Source organism: Dermacentor albipictus, chromosome 1, assembly GCF_038994185.2.
Source record: "Dermacentor albipictus isolate Rhodes 1998 colony chromosome 1, USDA_Dalb.pri_finalv2, whole genome shotgun sequence".
In the NCBI taxonomy this organism is placed as follows: Eukaryota; Metazoa; Arthropoda; class Arachnida; order Ixodida; family Ixodidae; genus Dermacentor; species Dermacentor albipictus.
The window spans coordinates 395,302,162-395,328,682 of NC_091821.1; the positions used below are offsets into that span (position 1 = coordinate 395,302,162).

Sequence of the window (26,521 nt, forward strand, 5' to 3'; positions counted from 1 at the left end):
CGCGGGGATGAAACCCGATAAGCGGTTCTCGGAGGGTCAGGTCATTCGGATCACGCGCGCCCACCAGAGCAGTGACATAAACTGTTGGGAAAAGGAACAAACAGGGGACAAAAGGAAGAAATTTGTGCGCAGGTTGCCTCGAATTCGGAGGGAAAGGGACTCTCCCGCGCCAGCATGCAGGCAGCCAGTTTCGGCGAGATAATCCATCGCGGTGAAGAGCCGAGGGGGCAGCTTCGTCCCTGGCACGCCGCCGGCAGCGGCCGTTCTAGTATCCCGAATCCCTCGGGGGGGAACAGGTCGTTCCCGTCCCACCGACGCCTAATTGTCCCCGCACTGTGCGCGGAGAAAGCCCACCGCGACACATTCGCCCCGAGCCCGAGAGTCGCGCGAGCCCACGTGACACCCATATCCGCGTCCCACGAGACGTAAAAATGCGGCCGAGCTCAAAAAGCGCAAGACGTGCGCAGTCCATAAACGAAAGCAGCGCAAATAAAATCCAAAGGAAGAAAACTGGGTGTGTATGTAGTGTGTGCGTGGAGCTGCAGGTTGGTAGCGAGGGAGTGCCCGGTTAATCGGCCTAATGGGACGACGCTGCCGGTCGGTCGCCCTGTGATTGGAGCCGACTTGCCCAATGGCAGAAGCGCGACCTTGCGAAGAACCAGGTGTTGAACCGCGAGCCACAACGCGTGGAGGAAATGTTCGAGATGGTTGAGTTGGGAGAGTCGTTCTGCCAAAGAGAAGGAATCAGCAAGTCCACGCATTGCGAAATGAGAGCTGCATGCCAGTCCGGCCAGCGTTATTAGTTCCCACATGCCGTCACCGATAGCGAAAGGTGAGATATGCTCGTCCTGTGCCGGCAGAGTAGCGACCGTCACTTGACTTGTGAGGTTTTGACCCGTAAGAGCCACGTGGTGCACAACTGAATCCATATTCAAATGCTTAAAAAAATGAAAGCTTCCGTGCCAACAGGTTGGTCCTCGTGTCTGTGCAACCACATAAGCGCATGCTTTTTGATGATCGCTGCCCTTGAATATGTTCTAGGTCTTTATAGTTTAGTCACGTTCGCACAAACAGAATAGAGGTGGGCGTTTCACCAGTGCTATTAATATCAAAAGTTACGCGTTGCCACCATAGCTATGCAAGACACACATGCTTCCCGATGTGACGTGGATCCTTCGACTGAAAGCATGGAAATGTGCCATACGTGGTTGAAATTTCAATATTTTCGCAGTCAATGCATAGATGGGCAAACGTTTGAGCATGCCTGATGCATTTTCGGATTAACTCTTCAGTTGCGTATCAGCAGTGAGTAGAAAATAAGTGGGTGATATCCGAGCACGATATGAGTGCAATGCCGCAGTTAAATTAAGGGAAAGTCGTCAAAAGTACTAGAAATGCGTTTCGACACGATTATGATGTATTATACATGCTATTAATAGTCACAAAAATAGCTTGGTGTTAATAATGTCATTTCTTCATTGACTGTTACGTCCAGCATTCTTATTTGACAGAATGGCAAGAGTGTCATTTTTGTTATATTTCTGATTATGTCTACTACTGGCGTGAAATTCAAACAAGTGTGTTTTCTTGGGATCATATTTTCTGCTATTTGCTGGACACTTCCGTTAATGACCAGGGAACAGGCAGTCACAAGTGATGCCGTTGGATCCAACACTCAATATTGCTTTAAATTTCAGTGCTTCTTAAGGGTATTGATCAGCTTATCTCATTTTGTGACGTTCAAGGACAGCTGATTCCTAAAGCGAAACATTTCTAGTGACAGTGAGCAGGAACACGTTTCCTAATTTAGCTGTTCATTTGAATGATATAGTTAGACACATACATAAAGCTCTATAAAACTTTTATTGCACATTTACCAGTCAAGCAAATGAATCCAACTCGTCACAGCCACACAGAAGCAAAAGAAACCTTGGAATATCTATGCCAAGTTAAAAAAAAAAACACTACACTAAGAACAGCATCCGCGTAGTAATCAAACATCTAGACGTTTGCAATGATTTCCAAATGCAATCCAAGTTTTCATTACAGGTATCACTAGCATCTAGCCTGCATGCATGCACTCACGATACGAAAAGGTACACTTCTATGCATCCAGTCTACTGCCTGTGAGGATCTATGGTCAATACGAGTACGTTTACCAATGTGACATTCGTTGAAGCCTAGACCTTCATACCACCGAACGGTGTATTCATCTGATAGCACTCGTCCGTGCTAAGCGTGCCTGTGTGTATCGTGTCGCGGACATCCTACAAGAAGTACATCCTCATCCGCGTGGCCCCAAGTACATTCTGGACTATCAGCTATTGAAATGTTCAGTAGAAAGTGTTCTGTGCACGCGGTACCGAGCCGCAGACGGTGAATGATTATTTCAAAGGCTCTGGTTGTATCCAATGTGGACGGGGTTTTAAATTGAAATGGTTGGTCAATGTGAAATAAATCTGAAGATATCGAGTTCTGGTCAAACCATGTCGCTTTGCAACCACGGGCTAAGAGCTGTCTTAGCATGTGTCTTAGTTGTGATTTGGAATTGACTTTTAGTTTTAATGAGTTTATGTTAATTTTCTTTCTCATATCTCTATGTGAAAAGGTGTAGCCGGCGCCAATAAGAGGCGACAACATCTCCTATGTACCATATAATTAAAAATAAAGCAGTGATCACAAACTCACTTTAAGGCAATAGTATTAACGAACCACCATTTCTTCTTGAGGGCCGGAACTGTGGGAAAGAAAGAGCGGGTGGTTCAAGAAGCCAAAATTGTTTGGGACACCTTTGCTCACCCATCGACCAAGTCTCGTTGCAATTCTGTTCTTTCCTGCAAGTATCTGATTTTCACAGTGTAGTTTCATGACAGTATATCGTTCGTGCTACCCTGACGCGATGTGCAGGGCGATTACTTCAAAGCACATCCAGATTCCACGTCAAAATCCGATGCTAGACTAGCAGGCATCAATGGATCCTTAGATACGCCACCATCCTGGGTGGTACATCTTTACCTTGCGCATGTCTCTGTGAAACAAAATTAGTTCCGCTTTCGAGGTTGTAAATCCTGAGCCATTTAACGCAGAACCCGCAAGCCATAAATAACTTCTGAAAGGTCAGTGGACTGCGAAGATGACTGGTCGGAAGTGTTCACTGCACAGCGCATAATTTTTTGTTCTCGTGCGGTCGGCCACATACATTGAGGCTAAGCTGGTTTAGATATAGTTGGCTGAAGTAACGTGAGCGAAGTGAATGACTGCGACCTTATGTATGAACTTGTGTATGAGTGCGACCTTGTCGTCACGTGATTTCATACGTGGTCCCATGTGGCATTGAGTAACCTCACTCACCTGCGAATTTCGGTATGATGATCTTCAAGCATTCTGCTGCGTCTGTCTTGCCGTCATTGACACAGCAGCCGCCTGCGTCATCTATAAAACTTGAAGAGCAGAATTATGAAAGTCTTCGTTTTGAGATCGTGATCCCACTGGTTTGCGACCTCTACATGCGAGAAAGATGAATCTATCATGTTTGTTTGGATCATGTTTCGTCACTTAACGCAGTATGTGTTACACAAACATTTAAAGCATGATCACTTAATCAAAATGGTAACCGAAGTTTGGCGTAACGTGTTTTTTTTCACCATTGACATAGCCTATCATCCTAAACATCTGTCTTTTTGTCGGCATATCGATTGACGCAGAGTATAAGAAAAATTTATTTGCTGTTCAATGGCACGGTGATGTCAGCCGAAGTTCTGACCGATCTAAGATTGTAGATTGTGATGAACACGATGTCAATTTGACTTGTAGGTTCCATGAAGCTGTACGGCAACATTTGTATTAGATATAAGTTTGTTGGGGAGTGCTAGAGGTTGGAATAAGGTCACCTTGAAGGAAGTTCGGCCTCATGTGATGAGATCGTGGTGAGATCACGGAAATGCTAATTCTCCAGACACTGTTGCTCCTGCATCCTGCATGTTTATACGTTTTTCTTTTTTGCAATCACGTTTTATACGATGACCAACAGCAAGTCGTACATATTTCCAGGACATTTCGTGCCATAGACTTTCTGAGCTCTCGTTTTTTTAACCTAAACCTTCCTGTTTCATTCTCTTTAATCAACAGTTGTGCAGATATAGCGGCTTTCAATGACCAATGTATGGCAGAGAACACATTCCATTTGTTTGGATTCAAAACTAGTCATACAGCTAAACAAAACAGAACTTAAATAAAACAAGATCTCTCTCTTTACAAGGTATTTAAATAAGACATGTAGTATGAGTGATGCAAATCCCTGCAATGCCTGCATGTACGGCGCTCACCAAAGCACACTGTCGGTTTCTAAAGGGACTGACCATATTTAGGACTAATCGAATCAAATAGTTTTGCAGCTGTGGCTCTTAAATGCCGAGTCTGCTACTGGCGAACAACTCTTATCAGAACGTTCCTTTTTCGAACCGGCACTGCTCCCTTGCTTTGCAGCCATTGCTGTTACGACACAGTTACCTAATACTAACTTAACTTTAAACGACAGGCAGTCAGTGCATTACGTCGCGTGGTTTCGTTGCTCCCTATCACACTTTTTTCGATTCATCTGAAAGCGAAAGATCAAAGTAACCACAGGGCGGACCTTTCATTAAACTAATTTTTATCGAAGATAAAAGGGAAAAATGAAAAAGAAGTTCCGGATAGCTCGCTTAGCACGTCCGATGACATGCGTGTGATCGCAGTTCGCTGGGGACGCTTTTGTCCCGGTGTTATGGCGTCTCTCGTTGAACCTACGCAATATCGCCCCTCCCTGTACTCACTCCTAATAGTTGTGTGCTGTGCAGCGCCGCCTCAGCCCGGAAAACCCCAGCAAACCTGATGCTTCTTTTTTTCTCTTTTTCCCTTTTTTTTGTTTTTAGATGGCGCAGCCAAAGTGGAAACCGATCACCACACTGCCTATCCCTCGAGTCGCATAATTACTTGTCGTCAACTAAGCATTCCATATTTTCGCCACTACACCGTATTCCATTCCGCTACACCTAAACATATGTTCCGTGTTCCTGTCTGCGAATCTTTGAAATAGGAAATATCATTTGCGCGGCAAAACTACGGTTATTTTTTAATCGTCCCTGTTGGTGGCACTCGTAATCATGCATTTACGGGCACGGGATCGTGTATAGATCTTCTGTGTATGATGTTCCAATCTCTTTCGTAAACTCTTCAGCTTCTTCTAAAAGTTTTCAGGGACAGTCCCTTACGCGTTCAGTGGTCGCTTGTCAAGATGAGCAACAATCTTGATTGGCGAATGTTATCTAACATTTCTAGAATATGGAGGTGGGCCCATGCTATTAGCAATGCTATAAGACTGTGCATCTAGCATCCCTCCAATTTGTACTCATCGTCACTCATCCGCCTTTTTTCCCCATTTTCACCCTGTGCAAAGTATAGCAGGCTAGAGCACAAGCCCAGGCAAACCTCCTTGTGTATGGTTTCTTTTATATATATATATATCTTCATGCAGCTGTTTTTTTTTAATTAGCTTGTTGAAATATGCCTTGCCGGCAATTTATTTGATACTCAGAATATTCGTACTGTAATCCTTTCAAAATTTCTTTTGTTGCCGCATTTTAGGCTAGCATCCTTTCGCCTTGCCAACAAGAGTCAGCCGTCATTGCCATCTTGCCGATGCGCCTCTCATGCCTTCCTAAGTAACGGCCAAAACATTTCAATTTTTGCTCCGTTACTTCAATAACAACTGCTTTGGTCGTTGCTGGAATATAATCGTTACGAACTTTCTTTCCTATAGTTACCATGTGTCCATTTCATAAAGGTCGTATTTACTTGCGAAGAACATGCGGCCCGCGAAACCGACGACACATCAACGGATGAACCAGAAGACGGCGTGCAGAGGAGCTCAGAAAATCAGGAGTATAGTGATGATATTATAGCACTATATTTACAGCATGGAAGAGGTCGAGGTTGCAGATGCGTGGTTAGAGAGAGCTGGGTGACAAACTATGCCGCGTATGCGCAGTGCTTTTAATCGCATACACAAGTCTGCAGTTGCATAACACTGGAAGTTTCATTTCCATATGCATGATTTGCTATGCTTATGATGGTATTCTTTCTTTTCTTTGGGGGCGGGGGGGCGGAGGAGAGGAGGGCTGCCCGCGGTTCTGGAGAGTGTGATTCGTTGCTACGAGGACTTCGGTGGAGGAACATGGCAGCCGATACCTTAGTGGTCACAGTTTTTCCCCGAAAGTCGTGAACTGCTAGACACAAAGTGACGCGTCTGTTTCGTATGTTCTAGGAAGCTGCCGGTGTACTCGGTCTCCCGTGAAGCACTTAGAATCACTGCTATGTGAGCAGTTGCTAGCAACAACTCTGAAAGGTGTAAAAATGCTGTAAAAATAGCACCGAGAGCTCGCAGGAGAGCCAGGAAGAGCGGGTCGTAAATGACGCGGATTCTCGGGCGCCTGCTCTTGTTAGTCCACTCTAAAAATATACCAACACAAACTTACTCGAGAGTGCACCTAGAGAAGAAAAAGAAATAAAACCCCAGGAGATACTGTGTGGGACAGTCCCGAGAAATGTCACAAAGTTGTAGAGTGTTGCCACACTGATTCGTCATGTTCCCACTTCTTTCACTGTACTGCAGAGAACTATTGAAATGTGAAACAAAGGGAGCAAAAGAGGACACAGCGACCAAAGCCTCAGCGGTCTGCTGAACGTCACTAAGCGATGACCGGAGAGCAAGTGAAGTGAATGTTCGTGCTGCAGGGGTGGAGTCTCCACAACGAAGGGGGTCACGCGTTTTGGACGTGTCGGCCTTCCTGTTATATACTCTTTTGTTATTGTTACACGGCACGCCCGTACATGGTCTCTCAGAATCCAACTCACCGAGCGTCAACGCGGTTACGTGCACGGCCCCGTTATAGCAGTTTTCGAAGTACGTACTGCAGTTATAACGACCGCTCTTATCGGTTTCGGCAAGAAAGAGAGGGATGTAACGACGGGGATGAGACGCCCGCAGATGCGCGACAAACTTGCGAAATCTCCCGCGCGTCGGCTAATCTCGACGTTACCAGGGCGTCGTACACAGATACAGCTGGTCACTCGCAATTTACGGCGAGTGAGCGTTTGCGCTGTTCTTTATAAACGCTCCGCCGGTTCAGCTAGGTCATCACAAGGCTTTGTGAAATAAAGTTCGTTCTGGCTCGCAACGCATTACGTGGACACTTTGTCTATAGATGAGGAGGCATTTCCACACACACAATAAATTAAATAGCTCTGATAACAGCGTTGTTATATTGGTGGTGCTCCAGTGCACGTGTTATGTACTACATTGAGAGTTCCTGCGCAATTCTTCACTGACCTTGTCCGCCGAGAGTATCGAAAAAAATGCTATGAAGCTGATTAAAACATAACAATGAACTCCATCATTGTGACTATCATAAACACAGTGTGTTGAGTTACGGACATTGAGAACTCGCGTGCAACTCTTGTCAAGACAGCCTGGTATTCAAGCATTGGAGTCCGTGTGGCACGTGTAGCGATACAGTTATCGCTGTATTGTCGAGGCCCAAATGATGAATAACTCAGAGGAAATTTTTTTATGACAACCTTAACTCTTACTTTTCAGAGATATTAGTAAGAATGACCGTGCTCCAACCCATGCAAGTTACAGCAAAATGTTTTCTCTCACTCTCATAGAAGCCGCAAGTTCCTGCAGTATATACGATATAACTATTCGCATACTCGTACAGTTCGCAGTGTAATTGTGTGAGGTGCCATACAGCACTGGGATCGCGGTCCCCTCCGACGGCACCAAAAGTTGAGCACTCGGGTGGTGATGTGTTTTGCTTCCCGTTGGAGCACAGTCAGCGCAGTATATTTTGGTTGCCATCGACTGAACCGCAAGCTAGACGCTTCAGAAGGTTACCTACGACCTCGGGTAACGCGATGTGTGTGATAAGTACAATACAGTGCGCGCTACATTACCATACCCAATAATATACCATTGCAAAGCACATTTCAAAGAAGAATGCTTGGTTATTTGAAAAACAAATCGTTTCATTTGGCCTTCGTTTATCCAAGGAAAAACAGAAACGAATACTAAAACAAGAGCTGGAAGCTGATACGCAGTAGCTTCTTGTAAGTTACTTATATATGCGTTCTTTTTTTTTTCAAAAGCCCATTCATTCCTTATTGGTATGGTGGTCAGAGCCAATCGTAGTACAAATGTGGCTCAGAAGCAACTTTAGGACACCCGTTGTCTGACTGATCATCATACGACGCTTGCCCTTGGGGAAACACTCCTGGAAAGGCAGACGACATGGATTTTAGGGAAGAGAAGATCCTGAGACGTACAAAGCCACAAAAGCGCTGCTGCGTTTACTGAGATGCACCAGCCTGTATATGACCGCCTGTCATGGACTGAACAGTGAATGCTTCAGGATGTGTGTGCGTGCGTGCTGGGAGTAGTTTTCCTCTCCCCTTGTCATCTTCCCTTTTCCCTCTTTCTCAGCACAGGGTAGCCAACCAGGGTCAGCCCGGTTAATGTCCTGCTTTTATCCCCATCACTTCTCTCTCTTTATTTCAAAAAAGCAACGACATGTATAGGTGTTTCCTCCACGCATAACTATTTGGATCCACATTTGCGATATGTCGCATGCGCAAACTTAATATGTGTGAATACTTACGTGATTAATGAATGTGAGTATAGGGATGATGTGACAGTTTGACCACTAAGTCTCTCGCGAAATCTCTGTACTTGCTATTCACGATGCCCTTGTTTCGCGCTGTACATATGTGTTAGTGTAATTCTACATCTGTGAATGCGTTGTAACGCGGTTATTGATAAAAAGTTTCCCCCGCTTACTGCGCACTAGATAACATGTATGTGACATGGAGTAGTCGGCGCAAACGCGGTTTCTAAATTTACAAAGTAAATTTTTTTTCTGTTTTTGTTTTCCGTAGGACACCAGACCCAACTTCAGGAACATCTACCATGCTGTAAGCAATATCGTCATTTCTTTTTCGTTTTTTTTCTTTCTTTTTTGCTTGCATGTACCGGTATCGAAAACAACTGCGACAAATTACGCCAGACCGGCTTATGCCTTGTCCCAACGGCCAAGTTGAGCCAGTTGGCATCGCTGCGAGAATAATATTTTGTGGAACATAAAAAAAAGATGATTTTGTATCACTTCCTGCGTTCGCTTGAACCATATATTTGTCACTTTGTTCCAGGGTCCGAAGAGTGAAGGAAAGAAGAGGCACAAGGTGAGCTATATTTTTTTAACTAGAATATTTTCCATGAGCCCGAACGAGATTCCTTTATTCTGATGCATTCATGTGAATGACATCTCCTCCAAGGTAAGTTATGAAGTTTCGTCGCTTGAGACAGACTCTGCAAGCACGCACACAAACACACACGCAACAAAACTGAACTAGAAGTTAGCTACTTAAAACATTAACTTATTTATTTTGCCTTGTTTAAGGCACAGTGCACATTGCAATCGCGTTATTCAAGCTTCCCGTTGCTCGGGTGCCTACTTAATAAATATAACGTGAAAATATAGGTTCCGGTGCCGAGATACCTGGTCATCACTAAAATGCGCGGCATCATACAGTGACACTCCATCATGCCACGCAGCAAAGTATTTTTTTATAACACGTGAACATCAATGCATTCAACCGTGAGTGTTGTGCACTCGCCAGCTTGAATTCGGGGATTGCAACATGATGCCTATAAATCATTAATGAAATGCTAACTGGTCTATATTTTAGCCCGTCTAACCACCCATGGCGCATAGCTGTGTCAAGGAATGATGGCACGTTTTCAAGTAAAGGGGAAATGAGACGTCCACCCAGTCGTAGCAATTGCTACAAAGGAAACCCATACGGGTTCCTCGAAAGAAAAGCCTCGCAGTTGAAGAAAAATTCGTCCTGGTCCGGGACTCGAACCCGGGACCACCACCTTTCCCGGACCAGGACGAATTTTTATTCAACTGCGAGGCTTTTCTTTCGAGGAACCCGTATGGGTTTCCTTTGTAGCAATTGCTACGACTGGGTGGACGTCTCATTTTCCCTTTATTCATTACTTCCCACCACCTTGCGGATTTCCGCAAAACTATTACGTCAACCTCTTCAAGTACTTCTACTGAAAGGGTGGAATTGATCTGTCCGCTACAGCTGAACCTTCAAAGTATTTTCGAAAGACGGAGAAGAAAAAATCGACCATGTGATCAACCGATTCGTAATTCGCTTCGAAATGTTTTTGCGTACACTTCAGCAACAAAGCGACAAGCAATCACAGTGTTTTTTTTTTTCATTTGGATTTTGACTTCTCCAAGCCAACCTCGTAAATCACCCACAAAGTTATTCCTCAGTACCTGTAACTCTAACCTTCCATGCCAAGAAGCAAGAATAAACAATTTTTCCATCTGGTATCCACCTAAGAAAAAAAAAAAAGATCGACAGAATCTACCTCACGATGACTGCCCATGGCAACGCGTTTGGCGTTGAATCAATACAGAGACACAACGTATTGCCACCTTCGAAACGACTTATGTATAAGGCGTGTGCTGCAGTGGGGATGCTTTCTCGCGCTTCCCTAAGAACACTCGGCGCCATCTAGCGACACCGCCACGAAGCCTGCGCATGGCCCCCGAAATGAACGGCGCGCCGGTGCGTGCGAACGCTGAAAAAACGCGCCATGCGGTAACCAGGTGTGGAAACCATGGTGCGGTTGCGGCAACCAAGTGGCAACCAATCTCTCGCGCTTCTTTTTGGACACGCTGTCAGTGGCGCTGCCGAGAAGAGCGCGCGTGGTCTCCGATACGAGAAGCGTGGCGCTCTGGTGCGTGTGAACTCTGAGAATTGTCCCCTCGTTTGCCGCACAATCAGTGGCACATACACAGTGACCCAATTCGGCGATAGGTTAATTGAATAGCGGAACCTACAAAGTATACATTCACTGCACGGCTCGCGTTGGAGTGAAAGACATTGATTGAAAAGCGGCACCTGTTCGGTGTGTTTGTGGCGCATCCAGGTGAATTGCACGTCGGGTTGCTGGTCTTGATAAACCCTCGTGACGTGGGTTTGACTCTTTCCAGCATCATAGAAATTTAAAGAATCTTGGATCACCGCATACCCAGTGACCCAAGTGGGCGCCAAAGAGGTTAATTGAAGACCAGCGCAGACTGAGTGACACATACCCAGTGCTCCAAGTCGGTGTCAAAAAGTTTGATTGAACAGCAGTGCCTGCCCAGACCCGCATGTAGAGTGACTTATGACTGTGTGAAGGGGTTCGTTGATGAGCTGCACGTATGTAAACATTGCCACATGCTCCGTGACCCAAGTTGGTTGAATGGTTGGTTTCTAACCCTGCTTCTTCCGCACATGTGTCTGATGCACAACCATTCCACTAATGACTACCCAGTGACACAAATAGGCGGAAAAAATTTTATATACAAACATAGATACATAGATAGCCTCCGGAAAGTGCATGAAGTTCCCAAAGAATGCTAGCGCATATAAAATTGTACCCAGGCTGCTTCCTCAAAACCATCGCATAACCGAAAAAAGAAACAATGAAAGACATCGATAGAACCTCTCCTTTCGATTGACGCACGTATATGTACACGTTACAAAATGCTCAGTAACCCTAGTTGGTCCGAAGATTGGTTTCAAACGTTCTTCCCTCAGCACAGCAGCCTAATGCGCTAGCAGTTCGACCATGGACTAGCCAGTGACCGAGGTAGGATGGAAAACGGTTACAAACAAACATACATAGCCCCGGAAAGTGCATGAAGTCCCTTAAGAATGCTAACTCATTAATATTCAGTGGCGATTAAGCGGTAAATGCGAGAGAAACGATTTAAACAGCGGTAATCACATTGCAAAGTGTTGTTCATGAGCTCACTCGACCAGTGGCGTAGCTAGGTCACCTGCACCAGGGGCCTATGTGCCTTCTGTCTTCTCGGGCACCTCAGTACGGCCCATGCTGCAGCTGTGCAGAGTACTGTTTCTAGGCGTTTTACGGTACAACTTGCCCGTTTTGGCGATAGCATGTAAGACAAACATTCGTACCCTCGAAAGTTAGCAAGGTCAGGCTCTACGGACAGTTCTTGGGCCACCACGATGCGCCTCGACTCACACAACAATCGTGATTGCTTGAGACTATACTTGGTTCCAACGTATACCTATAACGAGTGACAGCCATAGAAGAGCACACATTCGACACCTGTATCGCGTACACAGTCACTGTATTGCTGTTTTGCCAGCACAAAGACCCTGAGCCATATCATTTTCCAAACTTGTTGCGACACATCAAAACTACCTTCTGTCGGGCTCCCCCCCTCCCTGCCTGGCAACTGGCACCCAGGGCCCACGGCCCCACGGCCGCACTCCCCCCCCCCCCCCCCCCCCTGTTACTACGCCACTGCACTCGACACATGTCCTGCCTTTTCGAGGAGCGAAGTACAATTGACGGTGGTCCAGAGCAGACCACCGTCAGTTGCGCTATATATGTATACTATATGAAAGGTCGGTCTTCGGCCGAAAGGTCCACACAATAAAGTTGTTTTTAATAAATGCATCCTTCTAATATAATATATAATTTAATATATATATACCACGTCACCGGCTCCCCACACTTCACACAATTACAATTTAGCACTCCTAATGCTCATAGATTAAAAATTCGGTTGGCTAAATCTGGAAAGACCGAGGAGCCGCGCAACATAAATACCATAGGGTATGTGCGCCGCAATTAGCCGTTGTCCTAGATGCGCTGGTTCTCGCTTATAAAGTAAGGTGCTCAAAAAAGAAATATTCATCCGCAATGCTTCGCCTTGCTGACACCACTTCGAACACGTAGTCTGCCAACGGCATGCTGACTATGAAGCTGTCATTTTGCATCACCATGTCACCTTGTAGATATGCAATATCACGCAAGTATTTGGCGCAAGGGCAGCGACTATACGTCGGGTGAACGTAGAAAGCCATCTCGTCGCACGGCAATATGGTGCAATATGGCACTTTCCGAAACAAAATTATTCAGATATATGGCAACCATATGGTACACGAGCATAAATTACTGCGGAACCTCAGCGCCCCGATGTGCTGCTTGCTGTTCCATGCGTCTTACAGCAGTTCCTGCACGTTTAGACCATTTCTTGATCGCTCAGCACTGTGTATGCGCGTCGACAAGTTCTGCTATGTACGATTCGCTCGGCGCACGCGTCCTTTAAGTCGCAGCCTTCAGTGTACGGCGCTCCTCTGTGATATCATGTTTCTTTGCCGGTGACACTATGCAAACGAGCGACAGCCACCGATGTAGTCGTTTTATGAAAAGATGCTGACGTCACACGTGGCTCCAGCAACACGCGAGTGAAGAGGTCTGCGACTCCATCCCCACAGCTGACGGCTCCTCTACCATAGCAATCTTGTGCTCTGTTCACCTGCTTTCCTTAATAGTAGCACACACGGAACCGGTTCGAGAGACCTCGGAGCTTCCTTATACAGTTTCGCTGTAAAACAGACCGAACAACTGTAATCAGCTCCCGTTAAGCAGGGTAGCTGAAGCCCACGACAGCAAAAAGCATTCTTTCAATTAAGGCACTGAGTTTTCTGCTTAGAAGACAATGACCTCTGAGGAAACAATGCTCTACAAACCGACGCTCGACGATGTATGCCGAAGCCGATATAGGCTTGCAGCTCCACCAACATTGCTCATACTTGGCATTGACTTCGTCCTGTTCACTTGTTCAGAATGCTGTAATGGCTTCAACAGCGACAGAATGCAAAAGAAAACTGAAGTGAGTTGGTTTGTGAGACAATGTAACGTACTGTTTGGCAATAAGACACTACTGCACGTTGCCGGCACTGAGTGAAGCACACCATCGACCTGTCTCGTCCTCGCTGCAACCTTCAACGACCCGGCCTTGAGCAGCGTTAAGCATGTTGCACAATACATATTGTTACGTGTGCTTTCAGAAACATGCGCCGGCTATTTAGCTTCCTACGTCCATAACGCAGAAAGCCACAAGACCACTGCCACGGCACTCGAAGCCAGCGGATCTGAAAGAACACCTACAATACTCTGTTAAGGTTTTGCCACAACTTTTCCAAGAAATTCTCTTGTCCCTCCTTATATGTGCAGAAGTCATCAATTGAAATGAAATCTGGCCAAACTCACTTCCTTTTATCCTGTACTTTCTATTTCCGTGTGAATTGCGGCATTACTCGTTTGCAATGCAGCTTGTATTGCGCTTTGTCGTGTGTGTTCATGTGCCTTCACTGTAAACAATTTTCGGTCTATACTTGTCCACTGGCGACAAAGTGGTCAGTCCATCGTTTTCCATAACTGGGGCTGTTTCGGACACTGCCCCTTTCTTTCGCACGGCTCGTCGTTCCATTGTATGTCAGAGCACATTCATAACCACTTTTGTGGCATGCAGTTAAGACATACAATTAGGACACTAAAATCCATGCTTTAAGTCCTCATGGCCCACAGAACGAGCTCTGTACATTAAGTTCGTCTCTGTCAATGATAATTTTTTGTATATCCACATGGGCTTTCTGTCACTTCAATACATTTCGCACTCAGCAGCCTTGTGGCATCCTTGAACTGTGAGCTTTCATCCTCACAGCACGATATATAAGCCTTGGCAGTTTCTTTCTCAAGCGCTAACGTATGTTCTATCGCGCAGCACATGTTCCTGCCGCTGCTCTTGGAGGTTCATTCCACGCAAGGGTCGATCCGTCATCAGGGCACGAGTCAAGTTTCTTCGGAGCTGAAATTCAAGTGCGTTCAATTTCAACACTTTTCCACTCGTTCACTGCTGACGAGTTCTCATTAGAGAAAGTCCGGTGCGTTCAATGACTTTACTCCCTTTGGTTGAAGAGGCACTTTGCTTTGCTGGTAATATTCAAGTAGCGGTGTGGAAAGTAACTTGCCAAACGCTTCTCTTATTCTTCTCATGCTTGCATGGCTTTCACGTGCTGTATAGTAAACCGACGACCTCACGAGGCCTTATTGGAACACGCAGTTTCCGTGGCCGTCATGAAGCACGACTCGTGGACTCTGTCCAAATTCCGATGGAGGAAGGAGAAGAAATCACCGCTCCCACCGCGAGCGGACAGCAAAGCACCGGAAAAAACGCCTCAACCCACGCTCGTGTCGCAGATGGACCCTGGCGTCGACCCCACCGTAGTCGCAAGATACAAACGTAATCGGTACATGGATCGCAAGGTGCGCTGTGCGGACGTTTTGTTGCTCTCAACGCCTGTGATATCGTTGAGACAGGCACATTCATTCGCAACCATACACCAGAAATTTTGCAAACTTTGATGTATCCGCTGCCTTGATGTGCTGCTCTTGCTGAATCTGTTGGAAAGTGACACGGGTAAATTGGACCTATCGTTGAGCGATGAGGTAGGTGAAGTCGCACTCTCCTTAAAAAAATCGACAGCCCACCGTTATCAACGAGAGTACCGCGTATCTGGTGCTGAGAAAATTAATTTTAACAGGAGAACAATCATTTTGCCAATCACGTACGAAATACCAGGCTTGCCGCGTGCCCGTCGCCACGTCTAAGTATAGTGAGTACAGAGCATGCTACCGAACAATTCGAGCATTTTTGTGAACCATTTCTCTCGAGTACGTATGTGAAAATTTGGCATGAATGTGAAGACTATCTTGTTTCCATTGGTGCGTTTGTGTTAAGCTTTTCAAGAACGACGAATCCCGTTGTGTACGCGGAAAAGTCTGCTTTAAAAATCTGCTGGAAAATAGCAGTGCCCCTGCTGTTTCGGTTTACTGTTACATATACTCGAAAGTATTCACGCAATGCGATCGTTCATGCAATGCGTTCAGCGTGAATGAAGAAATGTAAAGCAGCAGTGGCGAGTACACTGCAGATATCGTTACGTATGCAACGTGTTGATCTTCAATGCACTGCAATTAGAGGCATTTGATGCTCATGACTATGAAACTTTGCCGTACGCGCTCATTTTACCGCTTGGTTACGTTCAGTGCAACTACGAAATTTCTTTCTAAACTGCTCAAGTGATTTTCCTATTCCAGTTTTTATCGTACAAGAAGCCACGAGTAACGAGTATTTAGGGGGATAGGCATGTCAGCCACTTTTTTTGAAGTGCCAGTACATTTCACAATAACTTTCTTTTCCCCCATGCAGCGACATACTGTGAAAGCTCATTACCTAAGCTTACTGGTGATTCGAATCACATTTGTAGTATATACTCACCATAAGTGACGAGAGGTGTCAAAGCACACACTCACGTTCTCTCTCACAAGCAACCACGCACACGAATGCACATGCACACACACACGCACTAGTGTTTTTGCATGCGATAGACGTCATGACACACGAAGCGTTTTTAACGAAGACAGGCAAGTCATCTTTGGAGGAAGCATTACCGAACTTTGTGCAAGGTTAAAAAAAATATAGGAGAACAGGGCGCCGTAAATGTAAGAGTCGATAAAGCTAAGCAAGCTCCTACGTGGATATAAGACTCGAAGTTAACGATTCCCTTACCATGTTCAAAATTAAGTCCTTGCACCTTCTTCCACATCATCTGTGACTCGCTCAGTCGTGCAAAATGCCATATGTTATAATAGGCAGCGGCCAATTTACTGATTTGTGCCGTTACCGTAAAGCTTGCAATTTTCTTTTTTTTTCCACGCAGTTTCTACAGAAGCCAAAAGTTGCCCAGGATGCTGCACAGGATGAGTTCGGCTCAGCTCTCTTTGGGTCCAGGGTGAGCTCTGTTTATTTTCTAATCAGAACGAACAATCCCATGGCTGCACTAACACGCCATACATACACGCGTGTCCCAGGTACCTGCGTAGCTCAACTTGTTCAAAGCGAATCTCTCTCTGCCTCTTCCGCCTATTGTCTGGCCGAGCAAACTGGGCCGGTATCGGAGACACTAATCAAAGCAAGGGCGTTCCCGAAGGCAATATAATCGACGGTAATAAATTGGTTGGACGATCCTAATACTACTGGTTTGTAAAGCGGACCTATCCTGGAGGCAATGCAATGTCACACATATACACTAGTGAACAAAAGGGTAAGCTATATATATATATATATATATGCGTGTGTGTGTGTGTGTGTGTGTGTGTGTGTGTGTGTGTGTTTGAAATTCGCGTTGGCTGGACCACCGATGGCCTAAAAGGTCGTCGAACCCTCGACTTTTTGGGGCGTGGAACCCACGAGCTTTGGAGGGAGTCAAACCGATGACCTTGCGCTGTTGTACAATGTCTAAGCATTGCGAGGTGGTCGCAGTGCTTTCGTATTCATCCACGTAGGGATAAATGCAGTTTTTCTTTCCTTTTTTTCTTTTTTTTTTCTTTTTTTACAGCGAAGTTGTTGACGGGAGCTACGCAGTGCTTCTTGAGCGGTGCATGGTGAAGGCCGGCGTGCGGCGGCGTGGTCGATATTAATGTAAATGCAACGCAACGTGTCTCAGTGTTGATTCGCTTTAAAATTCGCTTTGAAAGGTAATATCAATGAGTATTTTCTCTTAGTGCATGTAGTACTACATCTTTTAGTGAAATGTTCGAACCCATGTTCATGTACTAATATCATGAAAGAAATATGCAGATTCAATTACATGTTCGAATTCAGATTTATTGGTTCCAAAAAAAGTGGTTGCAACAAAAATATACAGACGAGGGTCCCAAAGTGAAAGAACTGTAGCGGGACCATCGGTCAACAATAACATTTGTTGCGATATCTATACCCAGCAAATGAGCGTTATCATCGAATAACATCGACAAATTAAACACATAATTATAAGTTTCATTTAATATCAAAAAAACACGAAAAAGCACGTCATAAACGAAAGTCGGGAAAAAGCATGGATGAAACACAAGTGACATGTGAGACAGAAGTCAGACAACCACCAGGATCGTATTACAGTTATCGCAGGAATGTATGTACGTATGTATGTAGCAGTTTTCCCGCCTACCTGGGTCACAGGGTAGAATCGTTAGCCCGTCGGGATGCTGTGCTGAGGAAACAGGGTGCGAAGCAAACCATCGGACCAACTTGGGTCACTGAATATGTGACAGTGTGTAAATACGTGCCGCTCTTCAACGAACCTCATCCACGCCAACATGGGTCAATGTAGACGCGAGACCGGGGTGCCGCAGTTCCAAGAAACTTGTGGACGCAGACTTGGAGCACCGCTGGGTATGTGCCACTCGGTCTGTGCTAGTCTTTAATTGACCTATTTGACGTCAACTTGGGTAACTAGGTAATGTGCCAGTGGGATTGTGTCGCTTTACAATGGCAAAAAATGTCTCGATGACGAAAAAGTCCGGTTGCCGCTCGAAGCGTTTCTCAGCGTTCACACGCACCGGTGCGTCATGCATTTCTGAGGCCGCGCGAAAGCTTCGCGGCGGCGGCGCTAGATGGCGCCGAGTGCTCTTAGGGAAGCGCGAAAGAGGAATCCCGCTGCAGTACACGCCTCAGGCATAACTCGTCTCGACGGTGACAATATGTCGTGTCGATATAATTATTCAATGCTAAACGCATTACTGTGGACAGTCATCGCGAGATAGATTCCGCCGCTTTTTTTGCTCTCTATCCTACCATCTATGCAGGCCTGATAAAGGCTAACTGTACAAATAAATAAATAAATAAATAAATAAATAAATAAATGTTTCAGTTGTGCCCTTTCTTATTCTTTGGACTACTACTGCTAATTTGTACTTACCTGCCTTATAATCAACTGTAATGGAGTAATAATCGAGGTTTCTTCGAGTTCTGCTTTGAGACCTCCTACCGCGGCACTTGCGTACCAGCGCACTTCTGTATCTCCATGCCGTGCGAGTGAACTTCGCACTGAGGAACCGCGTGTACAGCTTGAGGAAATCGCCGCGCGGCTCGCGCAGGTGTCCCTGCGGACCCTGGGGCCCCCAGCACCGGACGCGGCCTCGTTGCACTCGACCGCGGCTGCTGCGACCGGCCCGCCCCTGGTGCCCTTCTTTCCCCCGCGATCGGTGCTGCGCGGCGGCTTCGGCCGCTACCAGGGCCCGCTGAGCCAGTGGCAGATCAGCGCCGACATGTACATCGACAGCGACATCCGCAAGAGGGGCCGGTACGCGACTGCATCCCACAACTGTCTCAGCGAAGCCTTCTTTCTTTTTCCTTTTTTTGCCCAGTTTTCTGGTGTGACTGGCATCCCACAACTGTCCCTATTTTATCGAAGTCTTCTTTCTGTTCTTTTTTTGCCCACTGTTCTGGGTTTGGTGCGACTGCCCGGCTGTTGGGTCGGTCACTATCTCACCTGATATATTTGTGCATTTATATATAACCGTTGTGCGGAAGTACCCCCAAGTCACTTATATAATAACCCTTGTGCGCCAATAGGCCTCCTGTTTTGAGCAAAAAAAAAAAAAAATAAAAATGAAATATATTTGTGCATTTATATATAACGGTTGTGCGGAAGTACCCCCAAGTCACTTATATAATAACCCTTGTGCGCCAATAGGCCTCCTGTTTTGAGCAAAAAAAAAATAAAAATGAAATAAGCTTCGTGTATAAAACCTGGACATATATTGTCGGCTCATAAATATCGTTAAAGCACACCGATTTGTTCGTAGAATGGTGAATTATATTTAACGGATTATATTATTTAGCCATCCATATGTGTCACATAGGCTGCTGCTGCTGATGATGATGATGACGAGGTGCCACTGCGTGTGTGCCCGTCCTTGGCCAATTCTCTAGTATGGTGATTCCCCACTACCATTCCTGCATAAAACCTGAAACTTATGTCGGCTCACAAATACCTCCAAAGCACTTCAATCTGTTAATAAAATATGGTGAATTATTTCATGGAATCTTTGATATACTCCTTTTTTTATTATTTAGCCATTTCGTATGTGCCACCGGGTGTCTGCCCGTTCTTGGCCAATCCTCCGGAATGGGTATGTCCCCCTGTGAAACAAGATCGAGGTACAGATTCCTTAACTGTTGCTTGACGCTTGTTATACCTTTATGTGCATGCACGTGTTATCATCATTCTTCTCTCAACAAGAACCATACATCGTTTTCTTTCAAGTGCCATGTCAGTGCCTCACGCCTTGACGTTGTGTCTTTGTTTGTTGGCTTCTTATTACATGTCTCATTATAAAAATGAACTTGGTGAGCTTGCCGGGACGTCATGAAATTTGACGACGTCTGCTGGGGCCCAGTTCATTTATTTTTAACGCAAAGGCATTAAGTGGCTCCTACCCCCGATGACCTTGAAAAAAAAACGTGTCGTCCGGTCCGATGGTAAAAAACTGTCGTCATCAACAATGGCTCATACCCCCCACCCCACACCACCCCACCCTCAAGCAAGCAAAAAAGTCAATGGCTCATCCCTCTTGCAATGCAGAGGCTAGAAGCACTCAGCAAAGTGAAGCGTACAGTGCTTACATTCATTGAAATAACGCATACAACGTACAGAAACGCGGCGCCTAATCGAGTGAAACAAAAACCCACGTGACCTTCTCACTGGCTCCTACCCCCGTAAGCAAGCAAAAACGCAATGGCTCATACCCCCGTAAGGCTGAGGCGACAGGCGCTCGCCAAAGTGAAGCGAACAGTGCATACATTCATTGAAATTACCGATACAACCAACAGAATCGCATACGTTCCAATGCCCTGCTGGGAGGATGCAACACAAAGTCGAAGAGAAACATTGTTGGCTTGAGTCTGACCCCGCTATACAAGTGCGCGAAGACCGCAGCTAAGCGTCGAAAACGAGCTGAAGAAGCCGAACTGAGAAAGCAGCAACGCGACGATGTGAGACGGCGTATTACCAAGTGTGCAGCAGGCTTTCGCCTCCGCTGGTTACAGGAGTGCGACATGGTGCTGAACTTTTTATCGGTTGAGATGGACCACAAATTGTGTTCCCAAAGAACCAAAGGTTTAACATGACAAGCTTCAAGAACTCGCACTGAGCTAAAAATGGCTAAAATACTAAAAGTACTTGGAAATTCAAGATGTCACACTGACGTGTGGGAGGTGGAGTTACGGCGCGAAATTCAGTGAACTTTGATCGTCATTTTTTCCTCAAATAGTTTAGGTTATTACCGCGAAATTAACGGACAGATTTGAAAGAATAATTTATCAGTCTAAACTGATTCAGTGCCTCTCTTCAGCGTCCCTTTAAGCCCAATCTATCAGGCGGCCTCTCAGTCAATTCAGTTAGAATGACAACAAATGCTCTTAATGCTGACCACATGGTAGCCTGCTATCCCCCCCCCCCCCCTCGGGCGGAGTTGCGAGGTCTGTGTGTCCATACTTCACTCCTAGTGATGATGATAGTTGTCACCAATTGCCTTTCACCCCGTCAGGCGAAGAGTGGTGAGCCACTCGTGCGGCGAGGCGAAGGCTCCCATGGCACCAGTGGAGCACGTGGAACGGCGGCCGGCCCGACCACCAGCCGAGCCCTGCCCTCGTCGCGAGGACGTGGACCGTGAGATGGGCCTACCGCGGCGCCGGCTCGTGCTCAAGGGACCGCTGCACGCCACATCGTACGCGCACTGGTACTCGAGGGTCTTCAGCCCGGCCTCTTCGTCCAACGAGGACTGTTGAACATCACGCCGTGTCTGCTGAATACTAAACTCGAGTGATCGACGTCGCGAGGTTATCTACCACCGAGGTGAACGTCTGTGCAAGCCGACCCTCCGCTTCCGCTGCTTAGAGGGCGTGGCGGCTTTGTAACAGATACATACTGGACAGCCTCACATCGTGGACTGACCGCCCGATATCACGAAACGTCGTGGTTCGTTCCTATAATTCATTTTCGTGAATCACTGGCAACTACAACAGAGTTCGTATACAACTCAGTGCCAGATAGTCCAGGACCGCAGCGCCTTTTGTAAATGAGAAACCGTGACACTGTTACAGAACACGAATTTTCAAAGCAGTCGCTGCAAGAAGCTTAACCAATGCCGGTAGTGATCTGTGTTGTGCGCTGCTCGTTTGATTCGCCATTTCACAAAGAACAAAGCTAACAGGGACTGGCATTGTTCGTGCAGACATGAGAAGGCCATCTGCTGCCATTTGTTCAGTGGTTAGGCCTAACAGAGTTGAAATGACAGTGGTGCCTGCCATGAAAGTTTGCATAGTCAGTGTACTTTCGAGTAATAGAATAACACATTCCGGGAGCAAAACAATGTATAGTATTTGCTGATCTGTAACAAGCACATGCCAATAATAATGGCAAGTTCAACCTATAGTTTTGAACTTTCATCTGAGCTGGCATGAAAAACATCGTTTGGCAGCAAGCAGTGTCACCGCAAGTCTCATTCGTTACTAGAGCACGATGACAGCATGCTCTAGTACCATACAATACTAGAGCATGATGCACTTTGGAAGTGCCACTGCAACATGTTACTCTACAGCCACAATATATGTATGGTTTGCAAATGGTCGTTCAACGAACAAAAAAAATTATTCTCGAGTTTATTCACCTTAACACTAAGGCACTGAGACACTATAGATCGCAAACTTGCTTTATATTTTGGCGGCACAGCCTTTAAAAACCGCAGACTGGTGGGTGCTCGTTATATATGTTGTACGGCCTGGGGAAAGACGTATTAGTTATTTACTAGCAGGAAGAACTTGCAGCAATTGTCTTATCTGTCTTATCGCTATAGCTGGCTGCCAGCGACTATCTCAGGTAGCTTTCAAAGCCCCATGGTGTTTAATAAATACAAGTCAAAGCACTAAGCTTGTGCTAGTCCACCTGCACGTGTTTGCCTACACTACACAGAACTACGCAACACAATGCTGGCAGCAAAGGAGTAAAGGTTGCCCATCAGGCATAGCATAAGCCACAGTTGCGATGCATTCCTAGCCTCGAGAACCTGAAAATGATGTGTTGCACGCCTGCACAGCATCATGAAAAGCTCAATGTTACTTTTGAATAGAGTTAAGATTTAGCAACATGCGATATCAACAGACGCAATGAAATTACTGTCATTTAGTTGCCCTGCTGGATCACAGTTCTTGGCATGCCGAATCATACAATCTTCCTGAAATTCCCAGAACTGTTCTTATTGAATTTACATCCAGTAATACATGCCCATAAGGCACGGAAATGAGGTCAGAAGTGTCCAAATACCTTGAACAAGATTGGCAATCCATTTGATGACGACAGGACTGTAACAGAAGGATTTCTGTTTTATAGACATACCGAAATAGAACTGTTAATAGCTGTGGAGCTTTCTGTTGCATTGTAAGCAGCTTTGAGCACTCTGCCTTACTTTTTTTCTCTATTCAATGAAAGTAATATCCTTGGAGCATTGTCTAATGCTGGCAGGCAGCAGAATACTAAAATAAGTACGAAATGTGTTGCAAGGGTCATAATGTCTGCACGTTGTTTCTTTCTTATCTCTACAGCAAGGAACTTTGCAGGTCATGCATTTTTAATCTTTTTTACTTGCACAAATAAAAGCGATAGGCCGAACTTGTTTGAGAGGCAAAATGGGCAAGTTTATCTCTGTGTAAGAAATCTCAAGCTTCGATTGCTTACATAGTACACAGCTCCTTGAGTGTGACCAAGTGCCGTATTTAGTAGTGGGCAAGGTCAGTAACACAAGGCTAGTGAAAAAAGAGCTCGGACATCACACTTAGTGCGCCAACATCCCATAGATCCAAAAGCAGGCACCGCTAAGCCAGAAGAGATGCTTATCGTGCTCATGCTTTCATCGCTGCACGATTTTCCATAGGAAAGCCTGTTGCATGTAACATGAAACATCCAAGTTTGCCAGTTTATGTCGTCTGGCTCAGCGGTTAACAGTATAAAAATTTTCATAACAGGTGCACTTCTCTGCATAGCACAGTTGGCCAACTAATGGCGGCGCCATTCGCGATTCCAATCAAGAAATGCTACCTGCACTTAAGGTACTTCTCCTTTGCCCATGGTTTCATCAAAAGGGTCACATTTACATTTTGTGTCTTAAGCAAACAGCATTGTATGTGCTGATTGCAGAAATGACTACACTGTCATTGGCTTTGCAAACTACCTCGTGGGAAAGTTATAGTTTACAGTTACGAAAAAGGTCCGTGCACAACATTTTAGCGAAGCAATGTAGCAGGCATACGACAGTGGCAGATAAATGCTTTCTTCCATTGTTTCAGTCTATAAGTGGGCCACAAACACTGGGCACAGATGGAATGTTTAACTAAAGAAGCATTGTTCAAATATGCAGTATGAGCAGTTACTTAGGCAGAGAAAGTGTGCGACTGAAATTGCCTACTGTGGTTGTTTTGAGCATACTTGTCTGCACAGCGATGGCAAAGCCAGCTATCAAACCATCTTGGAGAGACAACAGAACACACAGGGTGCCCAATTTGCAATGCATACAACAAAATGTCGACATCGTGCTTGTGATATTGCTAAATGTCAGCATCTGCGGCCTCTAGCAGTTTGGCTGCTCCGTATCCTTTTTTATACACAGGTGACTAATGCACTAGAAGAATGAAACAAAACATTGTTTGCCCACTGAGCACAGCTACACGGGTTCCTCTTCTACAATAAAAAATTGCAGGACACATGCTGTTCGAAGTTACCGAGGCCTGAAGAACGGTAGCGAGCAGCTTTGATACAGGTAGTCACAATTCACCTCGCATAGCTGGCAAAGTTCAAACATTTCTGTGCAAGGCCTTGTGTCAGCAGTGACTAAAACTGACAAGAGAAAATGTACTCAAGTTCAGTGGCATAGTCTATTCTCCTGAGCGCCATCACATTTTCCAAGTAGGTGCTTACTACGTTAGGGCCTTGACATGTGCGACTTGAATATCACCAATTAACAAGGTTAGTCATTACGCACATATATATGCACTTCTTAAGCATTGCACCTACATACTTTCCAACTAAAATTTTTTGTAACGTCCATGAATTTGGGCTGGTTGTACGATTTTACGAATATTGCACTAAGATTTAACACCATTAAAAGTGTTCAAACATGGTGTGCTGCAAGGTCTAAAAAAATACACGCAAAAGAAATTGCAATTGTACCTGCGCCACTCTTATATGCTAGCACAAGATGCCATATACTGGAAAAGTACAGTTAAACTTCGATATAACGAAGTTGGTAAAATCGGCAATTTGCTTCGCTATACTGAAATTTCGTTCAATTGAAATTTGACGTTTTATACAAAGTACAGTCACCGATAGATTTTTCTTGCACAGAAAGGGGCCACATAATTTTGCGAATTAACGGGCAACTGGAAAAAGCAAATTTGAATGAGAAAACAATTGATTTTGATAAATTTGGGAGTCGGCAACGATGACACGGTTTCATTTCACATACGTCAACAATATCTTCTTGGCGTATGAATTAGGCGAAGCCAGCCACACTTTTGCATGCACTATGCCCCCGTAGCTGATAGCGTCGCCCGCACTGGGAGACGCTATCAGGAAAAGCGCCGGCAGAGGGGAGCGAATGCTTCGTCTGCCTCTCGCTCCAACAGGTCACTGAAACTCGAGATTACGCAAACCCCACTACTAAGCACGCGGTTAGAAAGCTTACATGGTGCCACGCCGTCCTGGCATGCCCACTCTTTGCGCACGCAGCAGATTACCTCTAAAGCAGGGTGCGCGGCTGCGTATGTGCTCAGTTGCACTTATAGGCATGGCTGAGATGCATGCAAACATACCACCCGCACCCCCTTGTGCACGGTTGATCGCATTACCACGAGCTTGCTCCCCTCCCCTTCTTTCCATTTGCTCACACGGCAAGGTGGCACTCTTGAAGCCACCACCTTTCTTGTCTCTCTCTCGCACACTTTCACTTGCACCTAAAGCACACAGTGCATGGGGTGCGATCCTATCGCACTAGGACTTTATACAGAACTATATACCAGCTCCCCTTCAGCAGTCGCTCTTGTCACATGGTGCACGATTTGAGAGGCGCGTTTGCAAGGAGCCACTTGTAGTTCAAACATTTGACCATCTGCATCCGCGGACGTTTTCATTTGTCTCAGCATTCCTTTGCGGCGGCAGTGAAATTTCGTTATATTGAAATCACAGACAAACGCACTTCGTTATATTGAGGTTTTAAATACATGTTCTATGGGCAAGATGTTATGAAAAGTTAAATACTTCGTTATATAGAAAATTTAGTTATATTGAAGTTCATTATATCGAGGTTCAATTGTACTTGTTTCAAGTAAGTTTATTAAAGAAAGCTTTTCAAGCAGGCAAGATTTAACAGCAAAGCCGTTGAAAATGACACTGTGATGTAAAAACAATGTTTTGCTTATCAGTATTTGTTGTTCCATGTTTGCTGCTGGCTATGTTGCTGCGTTTAAAAGTCACCGTTAAATAAAGGGCACGTGTATCACAAAAGGTGTGCGCTCAGGGCAAACTTAAACAAAAGATGGCATGCTATTCCCCTTCATTATCATGTTTACGTGATTGTCACGAATTTTAAAGTTCATGGGTTCGCAGGTGTATTGCAGCTACACAAGAGGCAGAGAAATGCCAT

The 26,521-nt window shown here is 45.5% G+C and overlaps 1 protein-coding gene across 3 annotated transcripts; it reads left to right on the forward strand.

Moving 5' to 3' along the window:
- Positions 1–692: 692 nt before the first annotated feature.
- On the forward strand, positions 693–26,459 carry LOC135913758 (uncharacterized). 3 transcript variants are annotated; one of them, XR_011511409.1, is made up of 5 exons: positions 693–832; positions 8,971–9,006; positions 9,241–9,273; positions 16,708–16,779; positions 18,923–18,973. XR_011511409.1 is itself a non-coding variant. In XM_070532056.1 (4 exons), the coding sequence occupies exons 1-4, from the start codon at positions 15,185–15,187 to the stop codon at positions 21,615–21,617; spliced, it is 585 nt and encodes a 194-aa protein (XP_070388157.1). In that variant the 5' UTR covers positions 15,098–15,184; the 3' UTR covers positions 21,618–26,459. The 3 variants fall into 3 exon arrangements, 1 of the variants encoding a protein (XP_070388157.1); XR_011511408.1 differs by lacking the exons at positions 16,708–16,779; positions 18,923–18,973 and adding an exon at positions 14,709–14,803; XM_070532056.1 differs by lacking the exons at positions 693–832; positions 8,971–9,006; positions 9,241–9,273 and adding exons at positions 15,098–15,250; positions 21,377–26,459 and having other exon boundaries at positions 18,923–19,128.
- The last annotated feature ends 62 nt before the right edge of the window (positions 26,460–26,521 follow it).